Raw genomic sequence first — 21,540 nt, 5'->3', positions numbered from 1 at the left:
AACAAGGAGGATAATAGTGGGGGAAATCGCTCAACATCTTGGATGTCTATATACAAATGCAAGGATTATGGGGAATAAACAGGAACAGCTGGTAATATTAGTACATAAACTGAATTATTACAATTCGTATCACAGATTTGAGGAGATAAATCTCATTATTAGAATATCGGTATAGAGAAGCATAGCTTGTTCAAGGAGGACAGACAAGGAAAATAGGGAAGAGGTGTTGCATTATACATCAAGAACGTATATATTTATTTGGAGGTCAAGAAGTAGTGCATACTGCATACTAGCACTTTCAAAGGACAGATTAGAATTCAAAATGACCTTAAACTGAAGAATTGGCCTGGTATCAACAAAATGAAATTCAATAAAGCAATACTTAGGAAGAAATTCAATAAAGCAAGGCACTATACTTAGGAAGAAAAAATCAAATGCACAAATACAAAACAGGGAATAACTAGCTATGGGGTTTATAGCGGATCACAGATTGAATAAAAGTCAACAATGTAATGCGGTTGCAAAAAAGGCTAATATAATTCTGGGATGTATTAACAGGAGTGTCATGTGTAAGGCCATGTCTACACTACCTGTCGGATCCGCAGGTAGTGATCAATCTATTGGAGATTGATTTATCGTGTCTAGTGTAGACACGATAAATCGATCCCCGATCACTCTGCCGTCGACTCCGGAACTCCACCATGGCGAGAGGCAGAAGTGGAGTCAATGGGGGAGCAGCGGCTGTTGATCCCGCGCCGCGAGGACTCGAAGCAATTCTAAATCGATCTAAGATACGTCGACTTCAGCTACGCTAGTCTCGTAGCTGAAGTTGCGTAGCTTAGATCAATCCCCCCTCCCCCAGTGTAGACCAGGCCTAAGATAAGGGAGATAACTGTCCCACTTCACTTGGCTCTGGTGAGACGCTAGCTGCAGTAGTGTCCAAATTGTGGTTGAGACAATTCAAGAAAGATGTGAACAAATTGGAGAGAGTCCAGAGGAGTGCAACAAAAATGATAAAAGGTTTAGAAAACCTGATCTAGGAGGAAAGATTAAAAAAACTGGGCATGTTTAGTCTTCAGAAAAGATGATGGGGGTGGGGAGGAACCTGATAACAGTCTTCAAATATGTTAAGGGCTGTTATAAAGAGGACTGTGATCAATTGTTCTCCATGTCCACTGAAGGTAGGACAAGAATGGGTTTAATCTACAACAAGGGAGATTTAGAACATTTTTTCCTATTATCTAACCTATAAGGCTATATACCAGCGATGGACTCAAGAAAATTCATGTATCCGGATGATATTGCCAAGCCTTCATACCATCGGCTGCACCCTAACCCGGTATCTTAGCACTATTGCTGATTATTTCCAATGCTGGAAATGTAGGCCTAATCAAAAAACCCCCAAACAAACGTGGTAACTGCTTTCCATCTGAACTATAAAATGGCTAATATCAAACTTGATATCAAACTCAAGTAAGAGTCTTGTTATATGCTACAGAGCTGAAGTTGCTGATATTTGAGACTATGCATTAGACCTACTCTGGGCTACTTTGGGTTCTGATGCAAGAAGACTATCCAGGTGCACCAGCAGTGAGGCTCCCCTACTGAGAGTTGAGATCACTGAGAGCTGTGTTAAGTAGGGGGAACCTGAAGACATATTGGTGGGCAGCTAGTGGAGAGACGTGGCCAACGGGGCGGCAGGTGGAGAGGTGTTTTATGGGGGAGGGATAGCTCAGTGGTTTGAGCATTGGCCTGCTAAACCCAGGGTTGTGAGTTCAATCCTTGAGGGGGCCATTTAGGGATCTGGGGCAAAAATTGGGGACTGGTCCTGCTTTGAGCAGGGGGTTGGACTAGATGACCTCCTGAGGTCCCTTCCAACCCTGATATTCTATGATTCTATGAGCAGCTCTGTGGTGAAAGCATCAGCCAAGAAGCTAATTCAAAGTATCTTGGCATTACACTGGAGTTTGAGCTTTAGACAGCACCTCGAGAACACTCACGGTAAGGTCAGGTCTCGTGTCATGCTTATCAGAAAATTGGCCGGAACATCATGGGGCTCCAGTCCAAGGACCTTACGAACCACAACAACTGCCTTGGTATATTCTGCAGCTGAATATTGTGCACCAGTGTGGTCTCACAGAAGTCATACTAAACTCCTTGACACTCAACTCAATAATGCTATGTGCCTAGTGTCAGGGACGCTCAAATCTACTCCAGTTGACTGGCTCCCGCTCCTATCGCACATCCAGCCTCCACAGATTAGAAGAGCTGCCCAGACATCTCTCTTTCTTAATCATGTCAATGCAAATACGAGGATCCCACTGCACCATGACCTGCAGAACCCGCCAAAGATGAGATTAAAATCCTGCAACCCTCTATGGAACCGTATCAAGATCCTTACACCCAGCTTTGCTGCTGAGGCTCAATGGCGAGTCACATGGAGCACTTCAACCACTCAAAACAAACCGCTTATCATTGATCCTTGATGGAATCACCGGGTTTTGATTTATGTCGGAAAGACTGGTGTAGACTGAATCACATCAGAACATCTCATGGGAGATGTGGACAAACCCTCTTTAAATGGAAAATGAGGCAAACACCTGTATGTAACTGTGGTCACCAGGCACAAATGATAGAGCACATCGTATCTGAATGTCCCCTTTGTTCTTCTGACAGGGCCTGAAGGACATTCACCAGCTCACTGCTGCAGCAATGTGCTGGCTATCAAACTTGGATATAAATTTGTAGTTGTTGCTACCTACCCAAGCCATATGAAAGAAGAAGAACTATAAGGCTTCCAAGGAAGGCTGTGGAATCCCCATCATTGGAGATTTTTAAGAACAGGTCGGACAAACACTGTCAGGGATTATCTAGGTTTACTTGGTCCTGCCTCAGTGCAGCGGGCTGGACTAGATGACCTCTTAAGATCCCTTCCAATCCTACATTTCTAGAATTTCTTTGCTTTTATGGTAAAAAAGTGTGAAGAAACAAAATGAAACAGTTCTTTTCAGGCTGAACAAAATGGCTGTTTCCAATTAAGTTTTTGACAACTTTTTTAATTTGGTGAATTTTTTTTTTAATTTTTGGTTTTGTTACAGGAAGAATGGGATTTATTTTCTGATTTTTCACAAATGCAAGCAAATGTAAAGAGTCATTTGTCCAACTCTAGTTGTGAGGATGAAATCCATTACAGAGGGGGAAACGCTGAATCAAAACAGCCATATAAGTAGACAGATAGACTAGGCAGTTCTCTTCTGGTGGCCTTCAGACAGCTCCCAGCATTCTTGTTAACAGCAAAGAGTTCTTGCTTTTTCTCTTGCCCCTCTTCTATAAACGCAATCACTGGGCCTCCAGGGGTTACTCCTTAGTTCATATGTGAAAGATTACGATTTGTACACACACACACAAAATTAACTAAAAATTGGTTTTATTCCCCATCTTTAGATAATTTGGTGCAAATCTATGTGGACACTTCTTTTGGAATAAGAATGTTCTATTTTAATTTAAATTGGTAAAAAATAATAGACCTCAACAAAATAGGACACTCAATCTGAAATAAGTGTGTCCACACACAGACTTGCACCAAAATAGCTAAAGGTGTGAATTAAAACCAATGTTGCTATTTTGGTTTCAGTTTGTGCATAAACAAGCCCCTAAATTCATCACCACAATGGCTAGAAATGTAGGTCTCATCCCTGCACTAAAGTTCCCAGACCTATGTGTGTTGCACCCCATTAATTTCAATGCGGATCTGCACCTGCAGATCTGTTCCCATGCTAATGTTTTTTTAAAGGAAAGCTAAGGACTCAACCCTGCAAAGACATAGGCTATGTCTACATGCACACTTTACAGCCACGCCCCTGTAAGGTATGCAGTGTAGCCATTCTTTGTCAGCAGGAGAGAGCTTGCCTGCTGACAAAATAAAACCACCCGCAAAGAGAGACGGTAGCTTTCCTTCGACAAAGTGCTGTCCACACTGACACTTTTTACCGACAAAAGTGCAGGTGGACATAGCCTTACACACATGCTTAACTTTCCACACTGTAAGTAGTCCCAATAAAATCAATGGGACCTTACCATGCATAAGTTAAACACCTATGTAGATCTTTTCAGAATCAGAGCCTGAGAGTGACAGAGAGGACTTATCAAGCAACTGTGACTTTTTCACAAAAGACAGGTTTCAGAGTATCAGCCGTGTTAGTCTGTATTCGCAAAAAGAAAAGGAGTACTTGTGGCACCTTAGAGACTAACAAATTTATTAGAGCATAAGCTTTCGTGAGCTACAGAAAAGACAGAAATACTTCACAGCCAACAATGCCTTTACTTATACATTCATAGAGACAGGTATAAAGTGTGCATGATGCTGGAAAAGCAATCACAGGAAGGGGAACAAAAAGAAGCCTCAGCAAACATGCTGGTAGGAGAATTGCTTTGGTGGAGAGGTGTATTTTGCAGACAGCAAAATGTTAGAGGCAGTTCTATTATGGTTTTTATTTTAAATATTTTGTTTGGGAGATTATACTGTGGAAATCAGCAGATTAGCCAGTGAACTCAACGGCAACGCCCCCACCCCACTGCCTGTCATTTTTGTGTCCTTGCATCTTTCATTCTGAGCCCTTTGAATTATTGCAGCAATCATTCTGGCCATGCACAGTACCTGCAGAGATCTAGGATTTAGACTTAAACCCTCATCAGAACAAAGGGTGCCATGACCTCACACAGGGCCCCTCAGGTTAAATTTCTTCTCTTTTAGGATGCTTCAAGTACAACTTTATGCTAGTTGGCAGTTTATTTTGGCTATGGAGTGACTACATAAATGAAAGGTTCCAGTCTGCAATACTACTATCTGATACCTTTTACCCAAGGATCTCAAAGTGTGCATAACCAACATTAATTGACCATGCCCATAGCATCCCAGCCCATTTTATAGCTGGACCAATTGAGGCAGAAAGGTGAAATTACTTGCCAAAGATCATATATTGTAGTAGACCAATGGCAGAGCTGACAATAAAAATAAAAAATTCCAATTCACAGTAAATCACATTCCCAAATAAGAGGGTCATCTATGAAACTGGAAAGGGGGAGCAAGGTTGAAACAGCATGTGGTGCCAGACAGATGGTTCCATAATGCCCACCCCACTATATGTGACTATTTAAATATGCTGCAAAGCAACTCTACTTAGGTGAATAAAGAATCCTTTCTAAAGGCCATATATTTTAAGCTTTATAGTGAAGCACAACAATACATGTATTAGCAAGCAGTCAAGTGCAGCTGGCAATGATATTTGTCCAGCTTCACAACAGCAGTATTAGAATGGAATTCTGGAAAGCACTTTAAAAAACAGGCATTGAACATTACATTTTGACAACATTATAATTATAAAGTTGAAGGCACAATCTTGACAGAATTATAATGTAATATTACATACTTATAGGTGTAAATTTAAAGAGACAGAACAGTACTAAAATTAGTATTTCACAGAATTGTTCACCGTTCCTTTTCTGATATCAAACTTAATAAAAAAAGATTTCTCTAAAGTTAAAAATATTTGCTTGGAACTTCTGGTTTCTTGGCCAGAAAACAAAATATTCTTATCAGCTCATGTAATTAAACATTGCCCTGCTTCTGTTCTGATTTTGTTGGTCTTACAGCTCCTTTTGGTATGAAATTGATTACATGTAATAAGAGGCATGCCTGTATCATCTGTAAAAGTTTACTGGTAAATCCAGTTTAAAATTTCAGGCAATGATTATTTGCAGGGCTTTGTTTTGTTTTTTTAAATAAACTAGAGGTCTTACATCTATTTAATGACAGTACAGGAAATAATAATAATAATAAATAAACTAGTTTGATGCATAGTTTCATTTGTAACTGAATATTTTTAAATGGTTTTGATGACACATAATCACAGGATTTCAAGATGTCCATAGGCAAGAGTAAAGTATATTTACAGAAAAAAATTAGCACATTTACATGTCTGCAAACATTTTACCTTTTATGCTATTTCACCTGCACTGTACATTCAAACTGGAAAACATTTTGGGTCTTTCAAGCACAGCATGAAATATTTTATTCACAAAGCATCAACATAAACATTCTAAAATGTCAGCAAGTTCCCATACAGATATTTACCAGGAAAAAACCCTGTTTTCAAAAAGACTGACTCAGATTTTCTGGACCAGATGTACAATACTGAGTATGTCAATGCAACGTATATTCATTCAAGTGCAAAACAAATTTTCAGTCACCTGATTAAAATAAGAGGCTCCTTGTTATTGGATACCACTGTGTGTGTGCAGTAACTGGATCAAATACTGGTTTTAACAATACAGAAAGAATTAAAGAGGGACTTTCATATAAGGAAAACTTGCAGATTTAACCACATCTATTCATCTTAAACACTGAGTAATAAATAGTTCTCATTTCCGTATGTTTGCTAACAACCAACCAAGAGTTTAAAACCAGGATTTGTCCCAAGTGACCATTCTTGATTCCTGAAGTCAGAGTCTTAATTTTGATATTTTTTTTCCCATGCAACAGATGTGATAAGCATAGGATTATGAACCTGTTCCTGCTCCCACATAAGTAAGTGGCAAAATTCCCATTTTTGAGTAGGACAGGGCCCAATCGTATTCGTTGCAAGATCAGGCAGAAGATGACCAATTACTAGCATAATTCAAAACCAGTTCTCTTGTATAAAGAAACAGGCTGCTGCCATGTAAAATTCCTCCTTGAGAAAACAAATCATGCAGAATACTCCCCATTGCACCTGCTGAGTCTTGCCAGAAAGAGCCTCTGAAAATGAGGGTAGGTGAAAAACAAAACTGGAATCATGGAAGCAACGTATGTGATCTTAAAGCAATAAATGCTGCATGGCAGTATTTTATTGGTTTCTACATAACAATTCATCCACTAATCAGAAATAGCTGTGTTGTTCAAGACTGAGAATACCACTTAATAGAATGGCTTTACTATACCATAAATTAAAGTTTCCTGACACTAAAAAGGACAAATATACTTATAATCTAGATTGAAATATTTCTTAAAATCTTATCAGTTTGTGATCTCATGAAACCAAATTCCTGAATGGAAATTTGATGTTTTCCTACTCCTAATTTTCTCTTTAATGTGGAAACAACAAAAAGTTATATATTGCATTCAGCATTACGATATGTATAAAATACTCTCTCATCACACCCCAGGGACAACATATTCTGCTGCACAAAACTTCCTGTTTTCAGACTTTGATATTTTCCCTTGTCATTTCAGTAGTGAAAATTATGAAATACATCAAACATTTGCTTTTGACATTTTACATAATCTATGCATAACCACTGATTCTCAATTTAAAAACTAGAACACTAACATTTACTGTTCTCTGTGTCTATTTTCTGACAGATGGACTGACCTCTCTGAAAAACACAAATGAGAATTAAACTCTCACACCATGGATTAGACTTCATGGTATAGTTCCTCATCATTATTTACCTAGTAAAATGGTAAATAGGTCTCTCAGCAAAGGATTTCAAGAATAAGATTTGCAGATTAGCCAATATTCCAGGGAGGTAAATGGGTGATAAACACCTAGTTGCTTTCTCAGTGAGAAATTTAATTTTTAATATTTATGATTAGCGATCAAAAATCTAATTTTGAGAATTCAGTACTATAACAAGTGAAGGTGGGCCCAATTCACAAAGTCTGGATCTGGATATTCCCAAATTGAGGTGGTTGGGAACCCGGGTTTTGGTTCAGGGCTCTGGTACACTATTAACATCTTTACAAGCAATTGACATTAGCTCAGTAGGTAGTAAATGAAGCAAACACTGTGTGGTAACATTACCTAAGTATGAAGGCGTAATTGTAAAGATTACAATGGTGGACCTTGTAACATCAGTATGAATCACCGCAATTCATTTAAAGGGAATTGGCAGGTACTGATAACTAATAATAACTTCACTGAATGCTAACAGGCTTTTAAAAAAAAACCAATAATTCAGGTAGTAGCATACTCTATTACTTCCTCAGAAGAGCATGGGAGAAATCGCAGGTGGTATGTTTTCTGAGCTAGCAGAGGCTGGGAGAGGCAAGACATATCAACCCATTCTGTGTGTACTTAATGTACTTTCTAGCAGACAATCTCAGTCGCAGGAGTGTATTGGGACACAGATGAACAGAGAAAGGAAAGAAGTTTAGCGGGGAGAAGATGGGGGGAAATAAACCGAAGCTCCCTCAGTTCTCTCTCTCTACATATGACCAGGATCCAGATCAAGAGAGAAGAGATGGCAAGGGGTTTGGTTTAAAAACAAAAACAAAACAAAAAAAAAACCAATCTAAGCTTTTGCAGGACAATTTCTTGTATGGAATAAGTTATAAATGAGAGAAATCCCAAAAGTTATGCAATAAGGCACATCCATTTGCAAATGAAGAGCACTTTCAGTGTTTACAGCTGCGGTCATCAATATCTTTGATACAGCAAACATATTAGCCATGCTACACATCAAGAAACTGTCCCCAGTTGCCTGTTGATCAGTCCTCTATTCCATTTCTGGTTCCCCTGTGTGTTTTCTTAATTTTATTTCAGCATCTTCTAGAAAAATAGTGTGACATTAATAGCTTCTTAGCTACATTACCTGGCTTCACTTGCAGGCTCCAGCTGCCACTGCCCTTTCTTTCTTTGCTGTGTCTGGTAAAAAATACTGGAAGGTCACTGCAAATAAATGGACTAGCTTCAGTGTTTAAAACATGAAAAAATATTTTCTTTCCTGTACAATTGAGCAATTAAAACCTAGAGAAGATAAGAGGAAAATCCTTAAAACAAGTCAGACCTCTGGAACTTATCAGTGCATACAGAGTTCTAGCCAACTGTATCTTTTTAAGAGCCTTTCATAACGCTGTGTCTTCTTCCTCTCTGAAATCTCCCACTAGAAGTGAGTGCTTATCTGGTTCACTGAGAACAATGCTGTTGAGGGAGCGTTTATCTGAGAACAGGGAACTTAGTGAGGCTCTACTATAACTGATGATTTGATCCATTAGGCTCAGTTTGGGAGAAGCTGTCCCAGTATCATCAATTCCAACATGGACACATATTTCCGAACCACTCTTCTGTCTCATATTGCCATGGGCACGGAGCTCATATTTCTCATAACTTGGTTTCTTGTAGCTAAGGGAAAAAAATCCAGTATAAATTAGTTGGCAGTAACTGTGAATAGAAACAACCCAATGTGGAAAGAAACTGTACTGTAGATGCTCATGTACAAATCAGTACAGTTAATACCCACTGCCATTCATAATTTGAATACATAGTACAGTGTTAAAAACGTTTAATTTCTCATCTTTTGGTTGATTCTAATACCAAATGAGAGCTTTATTTTAAAACAATACACAGAAGGGGAAGGGAGAGCAAAGCAGATTCGTACCACTTCTTATATTTAACTGCTTGACTGGGTGTTGAAATTCCCAGGTACATCCTGGTAGAAACCATCTAACAGGTTTTGTTAATGGACGAGATGTGCATCAGTGTTCTACTATAATTAGGAAATCATCGCCTTTTCTACCCATGGCCCTTTGACGCCTGCACTTGCTGGTTCCCACACTATATGGTATCACATCTACCACAGCTCTCCATTGAAGCTGGCTGAGGGGTAAGAAATAACACAAGCCATGGCATTTAACAGGGGTACTGTTTATTCAAATACTTCATACTGTTAAGTCCTCAATGCCGGTAGGTGTGGTGTTCCCAGCTGTGTTGCATCATAGCCACAGAATCTGTAGAAAAGCCAGCATGGCAACAAAGCTTCCCACAGATTTTCAGTGACAAGAGTTATTACATACTAAGGGCACTACTGATTTTTATAGCTCCCATCATGTACACCTGGCGTGGCTGCAGTTTAAACTCACATGTTTAACAAAACTGCCTGACATATTTTGGATCAACTGGCTACTCCGATGAAGCAAAACGGACAAAAAAGAAACCAAGAAGGAATTTTATTGAGAAGGTGACCACCCTGAAGACAGCCACTACTAAAGACGGACTTGCCTGAATTCCAGAGATAGGATTAGAGTTTAGGAATCTCTAACTCTTCATCCTGTGCTCAGTTCACTAGACCCCTCTGCCTCTAAACTAAGAGACCTGTGACTGCAAATCAAAATAAATACAGAATTTTTCACTTACAGCTTTAGCAACAGAGAAGAACACACAACGGAAACAGAAGAGGCAGCCATTGCAGCAGAGCCCATCCATGGCTGCAAAACGATACCAAATGGCAGAAAGACACCTAGGAAAGAAACCAGCACTGATTCCAGAAAAACCATATAAGAACAGAATATTCCTTATACAGTACCTTTAATGCACTATATACAACCAGCAAGTGTCCCTATGGATGTCTATACATGAAGTTTTAGTTGCATTTTAACATTAATAAACATGACTGTAAGTTCTAGTGTATGCAAAACAGAAACACAGGTAGGAATAATCATTTTGTCATTTCTATACTAGAATTTACAGCTGTATTAGCTAAAATGGGTTATCTAGCATGTGTCAAAATACAACAGAAAGTTCAAGTGTAGGCATAGCTTATTTTCCCTGCAGTAAAGGGTTCTCTTCAAGAAGTCAAAACCATGGGTTTTCACGCCTCATTCAACAAAACGTTTCTCTTAAATATATGTTGATGTACAGACCATATCTATATTAATCATAATAGGGAATAGCTCCCTGCTACTCCACCACCATCTCTTTAAAGGTAAAGAACTTGTATTGATAATCACTCACAGACAAGAACGATGGGTACTATTTTATGGGAAAAAAACCCCTCTGCAATCATCTATTAATAAGCAGAATGTCAGTACTACATCAGAACACTCACATACCAGCAGCAACAGGAATTCCCACAAGATTATAAATTAGAGCAAAGACAAAGTTGAACCGGATTGTTCTGACGGTCTTCCTTGATAAATCTATACTTGCCACCACATCCAACAAATCGTTCTGCAAATTAAAGTGTTTATAGGAAAAGTCAAAGAAAACTAATGTCACATATGAAATGTTATCGTATTACTGTTTTCAAAGCTAAATACTGTGCACTGAGCAATTTCTAAAAGATGCAAGTGTCTCTCTAGTAGGTGTTTTTAGATTGTCAGTCCTTCCTCTATTTTATGTTAGTACAGTGCCCAGCACAATAAGTGTTTGGAATCCCTGGGCACTGATGCAAAACAAATAAATAATATGTTTACAGCAACGTTAGTGTTGATACAGTCATTTGTCAGGGTTCCTATCAAACTCTCTTTTTCAGGCATTTATAACCAGGCTGTGAAAATTCATTCTTAAGTGCAACTTAGCATGCAGGAAGACATGATCAACAGATTCTAGGTGTTATAGCGTCCTACCAAAATAAAGTTTAATTTTCAATGTTCCATTCCTTCCCCAAAGGTCACCCTCATTCCCCCTCCTTTACCCATCCTCAAACTTGGCACTGTTGCCACAATACATCCAGCAAAAGAAAGCTGGCTGCAGCTTCCTTCAAGAACCAATGAACATCACATCTTTAGGAGTCAGAGAAAAATAGTTTCCTCCCTGCTCCAATTCCATTGGTCTGTAGGGATGGAGCACATCATCTCTGCAGTTGTCCCAGTCAGGCCAGTGTTGGAGTGAGGGACTGAGCACAGGTCCCAAACAACAGCTTTCACTTGACTGCCTCTGGCATGCCCACCTATTTTTCTTTAACGAAACAAGCTTAGTTCCATTACTCACCCTAATTAAAACCACATCTGCTGCCTCAATGGCTACATCAGTGCCTGTGCCAATTGCAATTCCAACATTAGCCATAGCAAGAGCGGGGGAATCATTGATACCATCTCCCACCATTGCTACCCGCTTGCCCTCCTCTTGTAACTGTTTCACTTTGGCTACCTTGTGCGAGGGAAGAACCTCAGCAAACACTTTGGTGATGCCAACCTAAAGGAAGAGAAAGAACAAAACCATATTACAACTTTTCCATGTGCTGTCCAAGATTCTGTCTCTGAATTTATATGCTTTCTATTCTCTCTGGTGAAGAGCAGACAGCATCCCTCTGAGTGAACCAAATAAAATCCAATTTCACTTTAAGTAACTTACCACACTGGAGACTTTTCCCCCCCACTGCCACACTATTTTATCATTTCCCCAATGAGGTCACTGGCACAAGGGAGAGCCTAGTCTATTTTAGGGATGTGACTTGATTTTAGCAAGAAAAGTAGTAACTGTGATTACTGGATTAGCAAAGGGAGACCAATTCTATTAAAAAAGATGAAATTTAAAAAGTAAATAGGAAGATATAAAGCAGGAAACAATCCTAATTCACCCTTTTAGCAGAGAATTTACAGACTGCTGAGAAGACACTAATTGCTATAACAACTCAAAGAAACCAAGGAGATCTAGAAGAGTAATCTTCAAGAAGAGTAATCTTTCTCCAATGATCAATGTATTTTCATGCCAGCTATTTAAGTAGAAATACTTAAATAGATAATTGCTTGAGGATCATTCAATAATAAACTGATTTTATTATGCACTATGAAGGTTAAAAGGGACATCATCAGGCTAAAAGTCCTGGTCCAAATCTGATGTAAGAAGTGCAATACACTGAAGTCAGAGTTATAGCTGCTTACAAAAAACCTACAAGTATTTCTGTACTAGTTACTAACATCTTAGATTTCTTTTACACTGTTGGCACTTTTCATCTTCAACCAATTTTGCTATGTATGAGCCAGGGAGGGACACTAAAACATGAGAGGAGATATTCCCTCCCCTTGGAATAGAGCATAACAGAGTTCATTGGGGGGGGGGGGGGGGAGAATACCATGAAGAAAATTGTAAGTCAATTAGATATTCAGCAACTTACCTGAGAGGCAATATATCTCGCTGTTTTACTGTTGTCTCCAGTCATTAGAACAACTTCTAACCCCATAGTCTTCAAAATGTGGATTGCCAATTCAGCTTCAGGTTTCACTGTATCAGCAATAGCTATCAAGCCACACAGCACTCCTAATACAGATAGCATGAAAATCAATATGTTCCTATTAAAGTTCTTTTCCCCACCTTTAGCAGGCAGTGGGTCTTAGAAGACCCTCTCAGAGCCCAAAGGATCCTCTCTCCTTCTTTATTAGTCTCCTAACCCTTAAAAGTCCTTGTAGTGTGCCCAAACATCCGTGCAGTAAAGGAGAAATGGATGAGGCTCTACCTTTCAAAATGTTACAAAAACTTGAAAGATAGAGACTCATTTGTGGTCACATGATTCTATACAAGAGCAAGGTATTATTAATATTAAAGTTAATAATAATAATCCAGATTATAGTTTCAGGGTCAATTGTTTCCCCCATCACTTTCCATTTAAATGCTCACAAAGTCAAATCCAATAACACAGAAAAGGGACAACAATCTTACCGTCAACAGCTACAAGGACTGCAGTGCAACCTCTACATTCGTGTTCAATCATGGCATTATCAATATCGCTTTTAAGAAGGAGGCCATTTCTATTCATCCATTCCCGGTTCCCAATGAGAACAGAATACTTTTGATGATTCAAAGTAGCTGAAGGAAGAAAATACAATCCTACAATCATGTGGATATATTTAAATTAATCCAGGCAGGAGTTCACATGGCGCTCAAACAGATTAGTAGCATCATTATCGAAAATCTAAATAATGCTTAGGAACTGTTTTCTTCTTATCCACCCCACAAATGTTTCTTTTCCTGTTTTTTTGATAAGGAAATGAATAAACTGTTCTGCAATAGGAGACTGACAGCATTTACTTGGACCTACAGTTGTAACATGGGACAACCCTGCGTAAATTTCTTCTCTCTGAGCTCTAATACACATGAAAGCCATGAGCTGAGCCTCTTTTGAGCAAAGACTGGTCAAGAGCGTAAGTTACATGAAGATTTTGGGTAGTAATCATCTGGGAAGAAGCACAGTTTTAAAGAGAACACAGAAGGGCAGTGGGAGCAGACTCCCATGTTCTATTTCCAGCTCTGACACGAATTACCTTTACCACAGAACTTTAAAATCTCTGTGTCCCATTTTAATAGAGCTCCTTTTAGCCCACGTGCCTTAGAGATATGGAAGCATCAATGACCCCATTCCATAGATGAATAAAATACATAGCTATTAAATTAAGTAAAGAGCAACTCCTTTGTGCCTCCAAGAGGTTGCAGACCCAGTTCTCCAGAGGGGAAACGTTAGTGACTCATGGCAGCCTCTTCCCCCAGCATCCTCAACAAAAGTCAGACAAAACCAGAACATCATTCTTGGCACAAATGTTATTTTACAGGCATGTGTCAGCTTACTTGGCAATTGGGCATCAATAATCAAGGCAGGTTGCATTGACACCTCAATGTTCTCATCAACTCTTATGAGTGTCATATTCTTAATATTGTTTTCTTCAACCTTCTCATTCCTCCTGTACAGCAATGCTTCAATATTGTTGACTTTACAGCTAATGCCACAGCCTGCTACTACCTGAAAATCTGTACAGGTTCCAAGGGTTTCTGAGTCCAGTTCCTAAGAGAAAAGGTCAAACATTTTCTGAAAAATACAGAACCAGTTGCATTTATAACAATGCTGACAGTAAATTACACCCAAACCTAAATCTAGAACATAAGCAGATAAAATGCAATCATCAAAACACAAGTTTAAGTGTCAGGCTCTAGTGTAAACACTACCAAATCATTCTTGTGCCTTCATCATTTTCAACTTTCAGAACTCTTCAAGTAAAAGGCCACTTCAATAAGCCAACCACTTTCTAGTCAGTGCAAGGTTATTCACAGACGCACACACAATATTGAGACAAAGCTCTATAGGACAGGATCACTATCACTGCAAAATATTCTGCCCATGTAAAAGAATCTAAGTACCATACCTTCTTGCAGTATTTTGTTATTGCTGTCCCCAGAGGGTGCTCACTGTTACTCTCAGCAGTCCCCACTATTGCCAAAATCTTATTACGTGGCATCTGGTTATCCGCCACTAGAATCTTCACCTGCATCACTACTGGAGTTCCATGGGTAATGGTTCCTGTTTTATCAAATACCACCACCTTTACCTGCAGCAAAACAGAAAACTGCATTGTTGCATAAAGATCTTACTGCAGAATCATTCAGATGCAAAGTTACTGTCCAAAGTTACAACCTAGCCACTTACAGACAACATGCAGTGATAACTTCTGTGTTTGGAAACAAATGCAGAATACTGGCATGTAAAGTCCTACTATAAATTAAAGCCTGGGAAAAATAAATTGCATTTTTTACCTTATGAGCCATCTCTAGTGGTTCTCCACCTTTGATCAGTATGCCGTTCTGAGCTCCTACCCCAGTACCCACCATGACAGCTGTTGGGGTTGCTAATCCCAATGAACAAGGACAGGCAATGCACAAAACTGTGATGGCGGCTTGGAAAGCAAAGCGGATTATTACTTCGGTTTTGGAAATGCTTTTATTGTAACCCTGTGGATACAGGAATATGTTTTAGTAACAGAGTAAGGAACATTGTAAACCATGTAGTCAACTATACATTTTCTTAGTCACAAAGGCATATTTGTAATTACATACAAAAAAATCTATGTTTGTAGAATATTAAAGTTGAAAAGTAAAGCACTCGAAAGTTAGTAAGTACCAGAATTCTGATTGCCCACACAACCTTATTCTGTCCTATATTGCATATACATATCACATGCTATATTTAACCCATAAGACACTGCCTCATTCTATTTATTTTCTCAAACTAAAGAATATAAGCCATGAGACTCCCTTAAACTGTACCATAATAAACAATACTCTAATCACTACATATGGTGATTAATGGCCTATAAATATTCTCCACTAGACTCTTCATTTGCATTCTCTGTCAGAAAAAATAATCAAGCAAGAAACTGCCATCTTAACTGTCTGATGGTGCAAATTAGGGCCCCAGTCCTATACTGAGATCCACCAGTGTGTAAAGTCTATTGACTTCAAGCTGGATTCTCCATGGGGCTGTGCCAGCAGATCCTGATGCAGAACTGGGACCTATATTGAAGAGATCATCTTTCCCAAAGGAAAGGTGAAAGTTTCAAGGTTTTTGTAATGTCAAGTTATTGCTTTGTTTGTTTTAAACAGTTAATAATTAGTTTAATAATTAAGTTAACCAATTAAAATATTTTTAAAAACAAGGTATTTTTGTTAATCATTGAACTCTTTCAGGTTTGTAAGTTTGATACTTTTTCAAAATAAAGTTCCCATTTCTGAGTCTTTTTAGTAGAGAAGCTGACACTTTCAGTCCTAATTTGTATCAGACAGAGCCATTGCTAAGTAGTACTAATAAGGGCAGGCCTTCACGACCTACCGGATCAGTGGGTAGTGATCGATCTATCGGGGATGGATTTATCGCGTCTCATCTAGACGCGATAAATCGATCCCCAAACTTGCTCCCCTTGGACTCCAGAACTCCAGCTTGCGAGAAGCGGAGTCGATGGGGGAGTGGCAGTGGTCGGCTCACCACCGTCCTCACGGCCAGGTAAGTCAACCTAAGATACGCCGACTTCAGCTACGCTATTTGCGTAGCTGAAGTTGCATATCTTAGGTTGACACCCCTCCCCCCACAGTGTACACCAGGGCTAAGATAGCTGCTTTCCAAGTAGCTTTAAATATTTTGTAAAGACTTAGTTAACTATCATGTGCTATATGACTTTGCAGTTTTCCTTTCATAAGCAAAAATATAGAAAAACATTGCAGCATGTGAACAACATACTAGGCAAAAAGAAAAGGAGTACTTGTGGCACCTTAGAGACTAACAAATTTATTAGAGCATAAGCTTTCGTGAGCTACAGCTCACTTCATCGGATGCATCCGATGAAGTGAGCTGTAGCTCACGAAAGCTTATGCTCTAATAAATTTGTTAGTCTCTAAGGTGCCACAAGTACTCCTTTTCTTTTTGCGAATACAGACTAACACGGCTGCTACTCTGAAACCTGTCATACTAGGCAAGTGACTGTGAGGATATTCTAGGATGGAACTGTTGCATTCAAACAGACTTCTATTACACCTATTATTTAAGAAAGTGATTTGAGAGAGTCACTTACATGAAAATATATTTCCACAACTTCAAAATTGACAAATCCAATTATAATCCAAGCAAAAAGGGTAACCACAGAGACAGCCACAATAAAAGGAACAAAATAGCCACTAAGTTTGTCTGCAAATTGCTGGATTGGAGCCTACGGGAGAGAAAATACAAAAACATAAATTCTAATCACATGATACTCTCTTCCATGCTTTAAAGCACTAGTGTAAACAGAGAAGTATCTCAGCATATTCAACATATACTTCTAATAAAACCTAGATAGTCTCTCAATAGTTTTGACATTTTGACATGACTTTAGAGAATTAAGAGACTCAGAACTTTTGAAGTTTTGAGTTCAAAATTTCTCTGATTGATATGTCGAGATTGCTTGGTGTCTTGATTTTAAGAGATATACTGAGGTTTAAAAGACTCTAAGCTTTATGCGATTTGCTGAATAGAGGCCTAAATGAAGAGACAGAAACTAATAGTTTAAATCAATGCCACTATTCAGAAAAAGTACCTTTGAGGTTTGTGCCTCCTCCACAAGTTTGACAATCTGAGAGAGAGTTGTATCAGCTCCGACGTGAGTTGCAGAGATCAGCAGTGACCCATTCTGATTAATAGAACCTGCAATAACTGTACTGCCAGGTTTTTTAGTCACAGGCATTGCTTCACCTACATAAAGGCCAACAGCAGACATTAGGCTGGCAAATTCTGATTTTGACAGTGTTATTTTTCCTACTGCTCTCTAGTCCTAATATACAATTAGAAAACATACAAGCAAAATAGTGAACTTTAATCTCCCTTGTTCATAAGTATTTGATACAAAGAAATATTTTAAATTTTTTTAAAAGCTAACGGCTTACCTGTGATAAGGGATTCATCTACCATAGACTGTCCTTCAATAACGTGGCCATCAACGGGGAATTTGCCTCCTGGAACTACTTTGACAACATCACCCCGTTGAACCAGTTCAACGTCAACCTGATCTTCACTGAGAAGGGAGTATAGTACATTTAATAAAACCTGGTTAGTGATGTTACCAAGTCAAAAAGCACTTTTCAAGATTATATACAGCAGAATCTCACCAATTCATACATTGCAAATTGACAAAGGGCATTTTGTGATGCTTTATACTTGTTTTATTATTTATTATTTGTGTACTTGCCAATTCAGAAAATCCGTTCAATTTCAAAGCGCAAATTAGCAAGGATCCACTATGGCATATCAGAATGGTATCAATTTTATTACATTTTAATGTTACATCTGGCAAATTCTCTTAAGTTGAACAAGTTATTTGTTGTGCACATCTTCAGCAAGGTAAAAGTATTAGTTCAAAAACAAAGAAAAGAAAGGAAGGACAAAGCAAAATACCTCAAAAGAATATTGTCTGGTCCTAGGTTAACGAGAGTTGCTTCTGTAGCTTGTAGTGAAATTAGTCTTGAAAGGGCTTCCGATGTTTTACCCTAGAATATGAATTGACACATTTCCCTTTGATCATGCTATCGACAAAAAATAAATCACAGGCTAAACAGTTACATGCAATACAATTCACCCTTTAAAACAAACACTTCTTGCAAATTGACTAGAAAAAATAAATTTGATGTTTTAAATAGTTTTCAGAATTGCTGAAAATCGTTTTGCAACATGAACAAATGATAAGCAACCAGGATAACACTTTCCCATGTGATTTAATTTTAAAACATGCACACCCTATAACTACACACATGTAGTTTCCTGCAATTTGTAGATGCAACACTTTACACCAAATAAAGATTTATAAAAATACAAAGTTCAGTCTTGCTTCTGTTTTCTTACAAGCTGTGATTTTGCTTGCTAAGTATTGCCTCTGTATCTCACTAAAAAGTTAATCTTTCATGCTTTCTAGTGCAACCTGTCTCAAACATTTTATAGTATTTTATTTCATGTCAACCATATGAGCAAGTAATTTTATTTTGCTTTACCTTTGCCATATGCTCTAACCACCGGCCCAATGCAATGAACACAAATAGCATAGGAGGCGTGTCGAAGAAAGTCACAGGATTCACTTTTGCTTTTTCAGCCATTGCAACTAGAAGAATAACGAAGGAGTAGACAAATGCAATGGTGGTTGCCAAAACAATGAGCACATCCATGTTAGCAGTTTTATGCTTCAGTGCTTTGTATGCTTGAATGTAGAAGTACCAGCCCCCAAATAACTGTAACAACAACAACCACAACTGTACTTTACTCATTTGAAAATACAAAGGCAAAAATTACTGCTCTAAAGCTACTTTATTGAAAGTGAGAGATGCAGGGTTCTTTTCTGTGCATCCTTTTTTAAAGTTCAGGTTAAAAAAGTTTAAATATTAATATTTCAATTGATATGAAGAACAAACATTTAATAAATCTACTGCAAATCAAGGGCGCTCAAATTAAAAAAAAACCTAATAATTACAATGCTAAAATATAGAAGATGATGGATCCAATCCTGCTCCCACTGAAGTCAAAATACCCACTGATTTCAAAGAAAGCAGGCCCCATAGCAGTTTCAATAAGCATTCACAAAGTGATCTTTTGTGCTTAATCTTTTTAACGTTCCATTATAAAAAGACAATTTCTATTTGTGAATTTCTAATGACAGCAAACTGAAAGTCACCATGTTTTTATTTACCTGAACAGGGACACACAATAAAAAAGACAGAAAATTCATTACAGACAATCCTGGCAGGACCTGACGCTCCAAGAACATAGAAGAGTGATAAGCCTCCATTTCCTCCTTGCTCATGTTGCGATGCTGGTGAACATCTGAGAGGTGACTGTCCATAATCATCATGTAAATCATCAGCGCCATTACAGGAATGCAGAAAACCAGACTCACAAGAAAAGATCTTTTCCATCTTAGATAAGGGAAAAATATAATGAAAATCTGACTTGTTTTGCAAGTAACAGATAATTAATCGTGACACAGATAACATTTTAGCTACAATGTCTGTAGAGACCAACAAAGTAATTTGTGAAAACTTCACTACTGGTTCAAAAACAGCCTCAAATTTTAAAAGAAGAATCAGATGAACATTTAAGTAGAATTTAAAACAGGCTGATGTGACGGGGCAACACCAGATGGCTATGGAAGAGTAGTGGGAGATCCAGGCTAAACAAATCCCTGATACCAGGATAAGTGAAATGGCAGCTGCTCCAGGTCAATTAAGACACTTGGGGCCAATTAAGAACTTTCCAGAAGGCAGGGAGAAGGCTAGGTTGATTGGGACACCTGAAGCCAATCAGGGGCTGACTGAAACTAGTCAGTTAAAAGCCTCCCAGTCAGTCAGGTGGGAGTGCATGTCAGGAGCTGTGGGAAGAAGTTGCGTGGTTGGAGAGGCTGAGTAGTACACACCATATCAGGTACAAGGAAGGAGGCCCTGAGGTAAGGGTGAAGTGGAGCTTGAGGAAGTAAAGGCTGCTGTGGGGGAAGTAGCCCAGGGAATTGTACATGTCATGTTTCTAAAAGGTCAGCTACCATAGCTGATACTATTAGGGTCCCTGGGCTGGAGCCCGGAGTAGAGGGTTGGCCCGGGCTCCCCCCACCTTTGCCCCTGATTAATCACTGAAACTGGGAGACAACAGAGACTGTGCAAAGAAGGATAACTTCTTCTCACCTCCCTCGCTGGCTTATGATGAAAATGGCTCAGTAGACTGTGACCCTTGTCTCTAGAGAAAGAAGGGCTACATGGAGGGTCACAGCGAGCCTCTGAGGCTAGCGAAATCCACCAGGAAACGCGGGACCCACGGAAGCAAGGACAGAGCTTTGTCACACTGAGTAATACTTACTGCCTTATTTCCTGTTTGTGGTCCAGATGGCTAGCAGATCTGTCCTTCTTGACTAAAGAAGTATCAAAACCTAAATCCTAGAAGAGAAATGTAGCAAGGATTTCATTTTACCATACAGAGGATTAACATCACAAAAGATACATTTTCATCTTGATTTGCAGGAAGTCATCAATACTGCCCAAGGAGAAAACACCTTCAACTGTACTTCTTTGTCCAGGCAAGTAAACATCACCTGTGATATTATATTTGTACAATTTATACCATAAACATGTTAACTGCTCTACAGTACACAAAAGCCATTCCTTGCCATCTAGAAAAAGGAATTTGCCCACTGGCACAGACAATTGGAACATACTTAAACTTATTTCTACTTTTTTTAAGACATGTTGTGCTGTATAGAGATATTTGTAGGTTATCTGGTGGAGTGGGCCAGGCATTCAGCTTGCTTCATTAGCACATTTATAAGGTCATTCTTTCACTTTCTATGTCAAAAGGTACCTCAGAAATAGCTGTCAGATTTAGGCTTCAACTTGTTCTAAAATGCTTTTCCAGCCTTTCCTTGCAGGGCAAGGACAAAGTCATCAAGGGAGTACTGTTCTGCTGGCATATGGAGTTTCCCTGACTGCCAGAACACCTGTTCTCTATGTTGACTTCTCTACACCA

At 38.8% G+C, this 21,540-nt stretch overlaps 1 protein-coding gene across 4 annotated transcripts in view; it reads right to left on the bottom strand.

The window, feature by feature from the left end:
- Positions 1 to 4,283: 4,283 nt before the first annotated feature.
- ATP7A (ATPase copper transporting alpha) overlaps positions 4,284 to 21,540 on the bottom strand; it is a 64,179-nt gene continuing 46,922 nt past the window's right edge. For all 4 annotated transcript variants that reach the window (XM_038415920.2, XM_043492984.1, XM_043492983.1 and 1 more), the window contains exons 8-23: positions 20,878 to 20,954; positions 19,721 to 19,946; positions 19,032 to 19,265; positions 18,442 to 18,533; positions 17,934 to 18,061; positions 17,588 to 17,742; positions 17,087 to 17,221; positions 15,279 to 15,473; positions 14,891 to 15,073; positions 14,319 to 14,532; positions 13,416 to 13,562; positions 12,874 to 13,016; positions 11,748 to 11,951; positions 10,868 to 10,985; positions 10,173 to 10,275; positions 4,284 to 9,161 (exon numbers count right to left, since the gene is read on the bottom strand). In XM_038415920.2, the coding sequence (XP_038271848.1) occupies positions 8,885 to 9,161; positions 10,173 to 10,275; positions 10,868 to 10,985; positions 11,748 to 11,951; positions 12,874 to 13,016; positions 13,416 to 13,562; positions 14,319 to 14,532; positions 14,891 to 15,073; positions 15,279 to 15,473; positions 17,087 to 17,221; positions 17,588 to 17,742; positions 17,934 to 18,061; positions 18,442 to 18,533; positions 19,032 to 19,265; positions 19,721 to 19,946; positions 20,878 to 20,954 (2,631 nt within the window). In that variant the 3' untranslated portion in view covers positions 4,284 to 8,884. The remainder of the gene's footprint in view (positions 9,162 to 10,172; positions 10,276 to 10,867; positions 10,986 to 11,747; positions 11,952 to 12,873; positions 13,017 to 13,415; positions 13,563 to 14,318; positions 14,533 to 14,890; positions 15,074 to 15,278; positions 15,474 to 17,086; positions 17,222 to 17,587; positions 17,743 to 17,933; positions 18,062 to 18,441; positions 18,534 to 19,031; positions 19,266 to 19,720; positions 19,947 to 20,877; positions 20,955 to 21,540) is intronic.

Source organism: Dermochelys coriacea, chromosome 9 (genome assembly GCF_009764565.3).
Source record: "Dermochelys coriacea isolate rDerCor1 chromosome 9, rDerCor1.pri.v4, whole genome shotgun sequence".
NCBI classification, from domain to species: Eukaryota; Metazoa; Chordata; order Testudines; family Dermochelyidae; genus Dermochelys; species Dermochelys coriacea.
Note: the sequence above shows the minus strand (reverse complement) of the source record. Positions and strands in the feature narration are given on the sequence as shown.